The sequence below is a fragment of the Pinus tabuliformis genome, chromosome 6 (genome assembly GCF_031772625.1).
Source record: "Pinus tabuliformis cultivar Carrire ecotype Pingquan chromosome 6, CPIR1, whole genome shotgun sequence".
Taxonomy (NCBI): Eukaryota; Viridiplantae; Streptophyta; class Pinopsida; order Pinales; family Pinaceae; genus Pinus; species Pinus tabuliformis.
The window spans coordinates 189,518,296-189,530,716 of record NC_142292.1 but is presented as its reverse complement, the minus strand read 5'-3'; the positions used below and the strand labels follow the sequence as shown (position 1 = coordinate 189,530,716).

At 35.1% G+C, this 12,421-nt stretch overlaps 1 protein-coding gene across 1 annotated transcript; it reads right to left on the bottom strand.

The window, feature by feature from the left end:
* Window positions 1-3,260: 3,260 nt before the first annotated feature.
* On the bottom strand, window positions 3,261-4,199 carry LOC149258098 (uncharacterized). The gene has a single exon (XM_089401009.1). The coding sequence runs from the start codon at window positions 4,197-4,199 to the stop codon at window positions 3,261-3,263; it is 939 nt and encodes a 312-aa protein (XP_089257135.1).
* Window positions 4,200-12,421: the final 8,222 nt, after the last annotated feature.

Here is a 12,421-nt window from a genome sequence, read left to right as displayed (position 1 = left end):
GTCTAGTGACGGGGATGTCATGCTGCTGTGATGGTCCTCCCTCCTCGTGAACAACCTCAGGATGTGGCGGTGGTGGTGCTGTGAAAAGCTCACGAGAGATGAACTCCTCCCATGAGATGCCCTGTTGAGCCAACTTATGTAATACCACTAGCTGAATCAAACCATAATGGTAAAGGCTCCTATACTGTTGTGCCAGGCTCTTCCTCTGCATCATGGACACCATCCTCTCAATGTTCTGATAGAAGAAAACAAGGATTTTCATCATCCGTACCCATGTGAAGTGCATCAAGAGGCGCATATGGTATGAATATACCTGTGAAAATCTGCCCTCACAGGTAAAATAGAGCATGATGAGCCTCATCATGGGAGCATACTCACTCCTAAGAAATATGAAGGGAAACACTCCTGTCAAGTGTCTCATGAGTGTTGGTCTAACGAAAGGCTCAAAATGAACACTGTCCAGCACCTTGCGCTTATTCCATACCTCTCTGACATTAGGTATCCCTGTGGCCTGTGAAATCACCTCGGGTGTCAATGTAAAGTCCACCCCGGCAAGGTTGACATGTCCATCATGCAAGTGTAAAACAATCACGCGAGCCAACTCTCTGTGGTGCTGAATCCGAGAGATCCTCTTGCAAAACTCATAGCAAGACATGTACTGGAAACATGAAACTGCCATAGGACAAGCTTGTAAATCTGCCAAAGAGGTGGGCTCCTCTCGCCTATGATGACCACCCTTTCCACCCTTATGTGGCCTCCTCTGTACCTCAATCTCTGAAGCTGATGCCTGGTCATCACTCTGCTCATAGGTTTCGGTTTCTGACATTGTTTAAGGAGCAGAGTGGCCAAAATGTACTACTGTTTCTGCCTTGTAAAATGCTGATTTATATGCTCAGGCAATTTAGCGATTTGTTGGCTCCTTCGATGAATTTGCAGGCGGTTTTGTAAGGATGGCGCTGACGGGTCGCGCACCTCACCCAACGGGTCGCGCGCCACTGACGGGTCGCGCCCGCACTGCTCGCGCAAAAATTCGCTCAAACTTTCACTCAATCACTCTTGCAAGTAACTTGGATGCAAAATGAGGGTCGATGGAGGGAGATTGGGCCTTTATAGCTTTGATTTGAAATAATTTCATGCCCAAACCCACTTTATAATGTTTCTCTTTGACACTTTATAAAATTGACTTTTCTTGGTTTCCTTTGTCCTGAAATTGACTGATTTAATGCTTTTGCTCGATACTTTTTGCAGGGATATCATCTGAGGGATCTTGGCAAGGGAGCCAGGGTTACATGCTGTCTCTGGAAGTTTTTTGAAATTTCATCACTTTTTACAAAAATTTAAAAAATGACCTTAGCTTTAAAAACAAAGTTTTTAAATCCAAGGTAAAGATTAACTGTACAAGATTGAAATTTGCGAAGAATCACCTTTAAAATCATCCCTCTGGCTTGCTGAGCACTTATTGACCTTCAGAGACATGACCTTGTAAACAAACTTGAACAAAACCCTAGACCTAGGAATTTGACCTCAAGACAGGACAAGACAAGCTTGAAAGTGACTAAGGACTGAAATGACTAGATCCAGCAATGCCAAGAGGGGAACAAAGACACCAGCTCCTCCATCAGGGTTATGGCATGCCTAATGGGATGCAAAAATTGACACCGATGAGACACCTACTTATGCAAATGCACAGAGCTTTGATCGCTGATGGAGGGCTACAAGACCGACTCTAACAGAACCCATTTGGGAGCCGCTAGGATCGAGAAGAGATAGAGCGCCATAAACTGAAGAACAACTTCTATAAGGACTAGTCTACTTGCCATATTGAGGGCCCTGTGAGTCCATGAGGAGAGGCGGGTTTCCAGTTTTTCTAAGAGGATCTTCCAAGAAGAGTGCTTCAAGGCTGAGGCAATCATGGGAGCTCCTAAATAATTAGAAGGGAGGACAGCAATAGAGAAACCAAGAATGCGAGCTATAGTTGCTTGGGTAATTACAGGAGTATGAAAAAAGAAGATTTGGGATTTGACTTTGTTGATATTGGCTCCTGAGGCATCCGAGAAATCCGTCAATAACATTTTGAGCTGACGAGCTTCCTGGACTAAAGGATGACCAAAAAGCATGTTGTCATCAACAAATTGCTGGTGGGTGAAAGCAGAAGAGTTATGAAAAGACAAACCTCTTAGAAGCTGTGAATGCTGAGCTATTTTAATGCTTCGGCCTAGTCCTTCTACCATAATAACAAAAAGGAAGGGAGAAAGAGGGTCTCCCTGTCTGATTCCCCGAGAAGGATGAAAGGGGGAGGAGGGAATGTCGTTTATTAGAATCGAAAAGAAGGAGGAGGAGATAAGGCTCATGACCCACCTAACCCAGGGAGGCGCAAAACCAAAAGCAGTAAGAATTTTTTTGATGTACAGCCAGCTTAAGCTATCAAATGCTTTAGAAAGATCTATTTTAAGGAGCATACCTAACTTTTTGGATTGCTTCAAAGAGTGGATAATTTCGTGGGTTAAGATGATGCCATCTGTAATCTGCCTACCTTCGACATACCCAGATTGCTCAGGCGAGATAATTAGAGGGAGCAACAATTTGAGTCTGGAGGCGATTATTTTGGAGACAATCTTGTAGATTATGTTGCACAGGGAAATAGGCCTGAATTTTTCAGGAGTGTTGGGTTGAGCTTCCTTGGGAATAAGGGCTATGAATGTAGCATTCATTCCTGGAAGCATCCATCTCAAGGTTCTCGATTCCTCAACAACCTGCCAAACTTCCATTTTGATCAACTCCCAGAAAGTGTGGAAAAAATTTGAGGTAAACCCGTCCGGTCCAGGCGCTTTCCCATCTTTCAATTGACGAACTGCCGCTTCCACCTCCTGTAAGTCTACAGGCCTGAGAAGGAGTTGGTTATGCTCCTCTGTAATAACTTTAGGAATGTTCCTTGTAATTTTTTCTATGGCCTGCGATCTATCTATGTGGGGCTCCTGATGCGCTTGCTTGAAATAGTTTAGAAGTTCGCTTTCAATTTCTTCATGTGTTTCCACCTTAACGCCCTGCTCATTCTGAAGATGAGTAATGTTATTATTCATTCTGTGCTGGATTGTGGTACTATGAAAAAATTTTGTATTTTTTTCTCCATCCTTGAGCCATCTTATTCTCGATTTTTGCCTCCATAGCGTTTCTTCCTGTTTTGCCCTCTCTGAGATTTGCGATTCCAGAAGTTTTTCCTATTCTGACAGGTCCTCTGATCGGCCTTCGGTTATAATCCTCTACTGCAGCTGTTTCATATCCTTATCGAGGTCACTCTGAGCCTTGAATATATTGCCAAAAGAGGTATGATTCCATTGTTTGATCTTGCCCTTGAGATGCTTAAGCTTCTGCTGAAATTGAAGCATTTTTGTACCATTTGGTGGAGAGAAATTATTCCATTCTGTGTTTATCAGATTGATGAAATCCAGATGAGACATCCAGAAAGCTTCAAAGCGAAATGGTCTACGGGTTGTCTTACCAGGACGAGACCATTGAAGGGAGATTGGCCAGTGATCTGACCCTGAGATCGGCAAGATGGAAGCGGCAAAATCTCCGCCTATATGAATTGCGTTGTCTGAAAGTAAGAATCTGTCCAGACGAGAGGCTATCTGATGTATCCCTGTTCTTTTGTTGTTCCAGGTGAAAAGTCCATTATTGAAGGGTATGTCTATAAGCCAATTGTTCTGAATGAAATCTTTTAGGTTGTTCCCTTCCTTATTTCCTCTGTTCCTACCTCCCCTTTTTTCTTCCAGCCTAGTGATCATGTTGAAATCACCCCCGGTGATCCACAGTGGGTGCATCCTATCAGTGTTGATTGCTGAGAGGGTGTTCAGGATTTCTATCTTGTGCATGGCATCCTGGGGAAAATACACATTGGTTAGAAGCCCGTGTATATTGGTCCCTGTTATGTGAAAAATTGCTTGTATGAAATTCTTAGTAGCGTGGAAGTTGTTGAGCATAATGGTACGAGCATCCCATAAGATTGCTAAGCCTCCAGATGCTCCATCAGCATCCACTGGAACAGAGAGACCTCTTGGCCATGCTTTTGCTGCAATTTTTCCAGAGCTGTTGAATTGCATTTGGTTTCTTGCAAGAATAGGATTTGTGGTCTTTCCTGCATTATCAATTTTTTGAGTAATCTTCCTTTCTCGGGGCCATTGAGCCCTCTGATATTCCATGATATTAACTTCATTGGGAAATGTTGTGGAGGGAGTTGTAGTACTTTGTTAGCTTAGAGTACCTACCTGACTCTACTAACATTTCTCCTATTTGGATCATTCGTTGGAGGTCTGTTTTCCTCCCATGCTTTTTGTTATCTTTGGTAATGTGTCTCCCATCCCAAAGACTACCTATCTGAATACCTAGAGATTTTTGCCTTTGTGCCCTTGAGAGGATCACCTCCAGATTCTCTAGTTGTCTATCTGGAATTTTGTCGTAGTTTTTTGTTTTACATGCCTGCTCTAGACCTAAAATGTCTAGATCCCCAATATCTATACTTTCCGGTTCCTCTTCCATTTGCTGAGATTCATTTATGGTTATCTCCTATAAAGAAGAACATTTATGGTTATCTCCTATATGGGTTTCCACATAAAACTTGTGTCTCCTTGTAATGTGATGGATTATTGATATCTTATTTATATTGATGATGCATTTTTATAGTTGATGATATGATGCTTATGATTCATTACTATTTGATTTTCTTATTTTGAAAAGTTGTGAAATGGTAAAATTGATCTCACATTGATTCACCCCCCCTCTGAGTGTGAATTTTGGGCCAATATATATTTTTTTGATTTTCCAAAGGCACAGGTCGTGCTCTATATTATGCTAATTTCCTAAAGGCACATGTCATTATTTATGTTTTGATTGATTTCCTGAAGGAACAGTTGTACTCTCTATTGTGTTGATTTCTCGAAGGTGCAAGGTCATAAACTCTGTTGTGTTGGCTCGAAGGTGCATGTTGTGAAATGTGTTGTGTTGGAATGAATACATAGGTTTTGAAATCTATTGTGTTGGACCAAGGGAATAAGTTCTTGATTTCTGTTGTGTTGATTTCTCAAAGACACAACTTATGAACTCTGCTATGTTGGCCCAAAGGCATAAGTTGTGACTCTATGATGTTGTCTTGAACATGCAAGGTCATGATCACTATCGTGTTGTCATGAAGTTGTATGATGTGAGCCCTATTGTAGTACATTGGTCCAAAGGTGCAAGTTGTGTGTATTTTCCTGAAGGCACAAGTCACGAGTTCTGTTTTGGTGCATTGACTCGAAGGTGCAGGTCGTGAGATTTGTTGTGTTGAATGGTTGTATGTTTGTATCTGTTTGTTAGGCATGGTTAAGCTCAAAGGATTATCCCTTACTTTGTCAAAAACATTTTATATCAATAAATATGTAGTTTTTTTGGAAACATGAATGAATAGGTCAGAATTTTAATTTTTTATTTTTTTCCCACAAAATATATTTTGTATAATAGTCAGGCAAACCAGAGAGGATCATTTTGTAGAAAGGCCGTGGAAAATATCATTTCATAGAACATGCCCTAGAAGGGCCATTTTGTCAAAACTTAATTTATTATATGGTTTTATAGGGATTTTGGGGTGATTTTCAAGCCAAATTGAATTATGGAAAAGGGGAAATAACCAAAAATTAGTTGTGATCTTTCCACGAGTTATGAAGATTCATGAAGATGTATTTTTGATGTTATAAGATTATTTCTTTTGGGGCTTATGAATAGGTTTTAGGGTTTATGAGAAGGTGTTGTATGTATGACCAAAATGGGATCCAAGAATGGTGTTATGGTACCATATTGATGAACAAGTTGATAGAAAATTGATGAATAAGATATGACAACATTACAACTTGATGAAAAATTTATGATAGCTTGATGAATAAGGTTGTGCCAATATTGGTATAATAAACTTATGAAGACTTATATTATTTGTGGTCCTTCTGGATACAACTTGAAATATTGTGAAAAATGGTCCACATCAAGTTGAAGGAGGTGGGTGCCTCAATAAGGTTGAAGCCTATAACAAGTGGGTGCTTTTTGATTTTCAAGGTTGGTGCCTCAATCAAATTGTAGCCTGTTTCAAGCAGATGCTTGCACATTTTGGGGGTTAGTGCTTGCAATTTTGTTTTGGGGGTGGGTGCCTCAAGCAGGTTGGTTCCTGCAAATATATGTAATCAAATTGAAGAAGAGAAAGAATTTGTGGTTTTTCTCCCACAAGGATCTCCACGTAAAATACGATGTTCTCATATGTTGATGTGATTATTATCACTTGATGCACAGTTTCATCCATTGTTATGATGTGTGTTTTTTAATGGTTCATTATTATATTCAATTTTTGATGAAATGGTTTTGAAATGCTGAATTTGTTGTCACACAGATTCACATCCCCCCCTCTTAGTGTAATATTTAGTATAATAATTCTTCACCCTAAGACTCGACTTTTGGAATTATTGAATGTGCTTTGTTATTGGACCTTTTCATCAAATGATTTATTTATTGACGAGAGAATGTATTTCTCTTAATATCCTCACAATGTACTATCAATTTCTATATAAAAATGGACCAATATATAATAGAATCCTTTTTCCTTTTACAAATTCATTGATACCATACATGTTGATCTTCTTTTAAAAACATGGATGCAATATTTACATTTTGTAAGGAGGCTAGCTGGTGTAGATCAAAGTATTGCACCATATTAAATATCAATGTTATAGGATGATTTCCATTAAACTCCTCATATCGATCTTTGAAATGTAGTAGTTCCTTAGTGTTAAATTAAAGCCTTGATGATGCAAATATTGGATTTAAAATTCATGATTATGGTTTTGTGACTCAATATTTGTGCTCTCCAAATGCGATAAAACATTTCTGATAGCTAATTGAGTTCTTGTACATTAGTTATCCTTATTTTCATGATTTACTTGGATTTCAATATCCATTAGATGAAACCTCTTTGAGAGAAGATTTGCTATGGTATTCATGGATTTTTGTATTTTTTTTTCTTTTCATTCATCTTATTTTCCTTTTCATCCATAATTTATCTTTTAAGCTTTTCTTGAGAACGTGATAAATCCATATTTTTCAACATACCATCGTCCATTTCATTAACTTTCTTTTCTAATTGAGAGAACCTAAATTTTAGGTCTTCACTTTCTTCATGAGTTTGAGATGAGCCTTCAAGAGATTTAATTGGTGTGGTATATTTATTTGGAGTCATTTTTGAAAATAATAATAGTAATCCTCTTTATCACAATTTTTCATTCACCAAAAAAATTTTGGATCTTCGAATCAACAGTTAGGTCACTTGTAAGTTACGTAGATTTAAAACCTTAATTTGCAGAATATCCGAATGGTTGAAATATTCTTAATATATCATTGAGACTTGAGCCCTTTTAAATATAATACTCTAATATGTCTTCTCTACAATTCCATAGGTTTGACTAGAATTTGATGTGCCACGTGAAAGCTATGGTAACTTTTCCAAGACTTGTTTCTTTTTTGCCTCTTCCCATGACCAAACTTGTATAACATGCCATGTATACAATTATTCAAATATAATTCTAAAATTTGTTCCTAAGGTGCCTAATTTTGTTTGCTTAAATCCTTAAATATTTCACATTTTGAAAAGTTTTAGAAAAAAGTTATAGCAAAAATACCAAGCTGGCCTGTTTCAAATTAATTTCAGAATTCGTCAAAAAACGCTAACTTCCATAGAGTATATCTCTGAAAGTATAGTGAAAAAAATTGAAATTTGAACCAGATGTTCCCTAATATTTATCATCAATAGGGTCCAAGTTTAACCATTTGATACCTCATAGAAAAATTCTTATTGAAAAAATTCTAAACCAACCTATTTGAAACTGATTTCAGGGGCATTCAGGAATCCTAACTTTCTTAGAGCATATCTTCATAAGTGTAGAGAAAAAATATCTTAAATTGGAAGAATATATTTGATGATATTTGCTCTTAATATGGTTCAAGTTTCACCATTTAAAACCTCCCAACAATATATATATATAAAACCTCCCAACAATATATATATATATATATATATATATATAGAGAGAGAGAGAGAGAGAGAGAGAGAGAGATCCAAATTGACATATTTGAAATTGATTTTAGGAGCATTTAGGAAGCCTAGCTTCCTTAGAGCATATATTTCAAAATATAGTGAAATAAGATATGAAATTTGAACCAAATCTTCCCTAGTATTTCTCTTGAATATGGTCGAAGTTCACCATCTGAAACCACCTAAACAAAGTTAGAGTGAAAATTCCAAGATAAATTGTTTGAAGTAGAAAAACCCTAGGATGATGAGCTCTAATAGTAAATGTTATGAACCTTGCACCTTAAAAGTCATAAGAAACAAACAATTATAGTCCTTTTTGAAAGGAAAACATCCTTTTACAATGAATACAATGTAGAAGACAAGATTTGATGATCCTAAGACTAAATCTATGTAGTATATATAGGAGACAAAGACTACAATTACAATAAAATGGGACCATGAGGGGTTCTAACCTACATAAGAATAGAAATGTAACTATTCAATATCTAGTAATCAATAAGAGTATTTAGGTTAACATGAGATTATATAATTCTTAACATGAGACATGACTTCAAAATAATGTATATTAGTTATGGAACACTCAATGTCATGGAAAGATTTTTTTATTTACACAATAATGTATATTATACTATATAAATATTAATATACTTATTACACTTTATTTATATGTTTGTGAATGAAATAGGAAGTGGTGGAATATAAAAAACAAGCCAATCAAGAAACTATCAGGTTATATAACCAAAGTACATTATTATCTATAAGTGATGAGGAAATGGGTCATGTATGTATCTCAAGCAATGAAAGTAGTTAAATTGATGAATGCCAATCAATATAATTGAATGTTACTACAAGTTGTATGTTGTCGAATATTTTCATATGAAAACCAATGATTTTGTTGAACATACTCAACATATTGTCCCAATCACATGATGTGGAAATGTTACACTCTAGTGTAATAATTACATGTTGCCACATTTTTATTATTATGGACCTTTACTTTGTCCTTTTTTATATGGTGATGGGCTGTGTGTGTGTCTATACATATAATGACTTTTTATTTTATTACATTGTCCAACATTGTGAAATGTTAAATTTCTAATTAATTAATATATGAATCATTTAAATTATAATGGATAGCATGGGTGTAATCCATTGGATAATGCACTAATGAAATCATTATTTCATAAGGAAATAACTCAAATATAAAAATCATTATTTTTATTAAAAATATTTGATTTTGAGAAGTTTGAAATTTTGCAAAAAAATTATATCTATATATATATATATATATAATTAAAATTAAAATTAATTTTGTATTATTTTGAACTCACTAAACGGTGCATGCCATAGAAATAGAAACTGGTGACTTTAATAATACACACACATTGATGTTGTATATAAATATATACATTGATATGTGGTAGTAGATAATGTTGCTAACATATCACCTCAAATGTTTGCAATATCAAATCCCTTTGGTGTAGATGGTAATATACACATTGATGTTGTTGGATATACAATATAAAACTCATATATGCCTCAGTGCTATATTTAGGTGTTATGAGCATCGAGAATTTTAAAAACAAAAAATAATAAATAGTGCATAATAAATACACAAGCTTCGATGTGCCATAAAATAGAAAGTAAAACATTGTGCATAAAATTTATACTAGCACCCATGCATTATTAGGGAAAAATATGGACTTGATGAATAATAATTATACAAGCACTGATGCTTTTAGTTCTTTACATTTCAAGTTGTGTTAATTACAAATGCACCAATGTGTGTTGTTAGAATAAGCACTAAGAAACAAAACCTCTGATAAAAACCCACCTGCTCAATCTTTTAGTTAGCAAAGATCCATTAAAACATTTTCTACAAATGGTGAAGGCTATAACAAAGGTTTTTTTTTGAAATGCTCAACATTTTAACACAAAAACCTCTACAAAAACCTCCATGACAAATTGTTTTCCTTGTAGTGCATCTACACCTCCAATGTGAATGCCATACATTGGAATTTCTAAATTATATTCTCCCATACTTAGTTTAACATTGTGGAATTTTCCTACACAGTGAATAATTCCCCCACTAACAAGCAAAACTCGTAGTGTTGTCATTAGATATACAAAATAATTGAGGCACTCTACTAGTATTTTATCAATGAAGTTATGGATCTTACCTAAGTCAATGGGCACTATGAACTTTTGCTTGTTAATGAATCCTACAGTGTTAAAGGTTTGATGTGTTTACAAGCCTACCATTATAGATATTTTAGACCTATCTAAATCAATGTTATGCACAATTGCGACATCCTTTTCATGCTATTTTAAGTTGATAAGTTCTTCCATCCTTTCATGTAGATACCTCCATTTTCTCTTCAATGCTACTTTTAGGGTGAGCAATTTTGTTTCTTGACATTTTTGACCATTTGTTTACAACCAAATCATAGTTTTTTTTCTCTTGTTTCCTCCATTTCATTCTGTGGTATTCGAGTATGTTGAGGTAGGGTTGTCTTATGAACCCTGAAGTGACCTGTGATTCCTACATATGCTCCAATGGTAGACTTGTGTAGCCATATTCTTGGCTTGAATATTATGAGAAAATACATAACTTCAATATTTTTTTAATATGTTTTAGGAAGATCTCATGTTCAATGTATTCTTTTAATACACTCATATAAACTTCCAACAAACATTCATCGATTATAATTATCTACTCATGTGGAAAATCCCTGAAATTTTGAATTGTAATCTTCAATATCACCCAAGTGCTTGATATTTGTCAATTGACTAAAGCATTCTTGTTCCCAAAGTTTGACATATTTTTTTCTAAGTCTCTTGTAAATAAACCACAATTATAATGATAAGAATGGGACTTTAATTTAAACAACCATTGATACCATTGATAGGAATTTATCTCAAAGTACAAAGTTTCTATGTAAATCCTTTCATCATCATTCATAACATTGTGTAATTCAAAATATCACTATATTGGGTTTACTCAAGTAAAAACTTTTGTTCCATGATACTTTTTAATTCAACCATTGAAGGTTTCATAGCTTTTGGAGACCATCTACAAGTAGCTCCACTATTGGAGTTAAATCCACTTGAAATGGTTTTATTATTGGAAAGTTTTTCAACCTAAACACTACCTCTATTTTCATGAATCCTTCTAGTAACATTATCAATTTTAGGGACCCTCCCATTTAGGGATTCTATAATCTTATATTCCATCCTTTCCAACTTTCCATCCATATTTTGGTCCAATAGTGTTATTTTTTAATTTTCCCATATTTCAATTTTTTTTGTTTGTATATTTAATCAAGTTGAACTTTTCGTTGACCTATCAGTCAATTTGTTAACTTGATTTTCCAATTTAGATAAATGATTTTTTAACTCTATTTCTTTCATGAGTCGCATATGATATTTTTGGAGGTTTAATTGGTGAAGTAAATTATGGAAAACCCTTTGGATTCATATTCAAAAATAATAATAATCCTAAACATATTTGAAGTCTCATTGAATGGGAAGTCTTGGGTTGAAATCTTGTGCTATCCTCCCTATCAGAGTAAGAAGTTAAACATGATAAATAATAATCCTCTTTTTTTATTTATCACAAATTTTTACTCACAACAAATAGATCTTCTATTTAAAATTTATGCCACTTGTAAGTTATGTACCTTTTAAACTTACTTACGAGACTATCTAAATTGTTGACCTTTATGTGTGATCTTACTGGAAAAGGGTTTTGGGTATCGATGAAAAGGGAGTGTTAGGTCTTATAGATATTTGATGTACCCATAGGTTTGAATAGTATTACTTGACCCAATATCTTAGGGCACAAATTATGGAGGCTCAATTTTCCCTTATTCATACTAATTGATTACCTATGAATTAGAGAGTGGACTCTCCAAGTGTTGTTATCGATGTACAATAGCAACAATATAACCCTTTATCTTATCTAAATTTGGTTTCAAATATACCTAGTGGGCTTACTATATATCTAAGGGTACATGGAAGTGAAATTCTATATAAAAGTATTGTCTAATGTGATAAATACTTAAAGATCTACAACCAGGGTTATAAGAGTTTTCAACCAAGTGAAACTATGTGTATTTCCTATATGTATTCTTCCTCAACCACAATTTTATCCATTGAAGGACATATACTATGTTATTTAAATAATTTAGAATGCATCTATTCGGGCCCTAGAGTCACATTGCATTGTGTCAATGTGTTGTGGTAAAAACACAACCCCCCATTTTTGACTTGCTCAACTCAAATAATGGGGACCCTTTCTATAAAAATTTTGGCTAA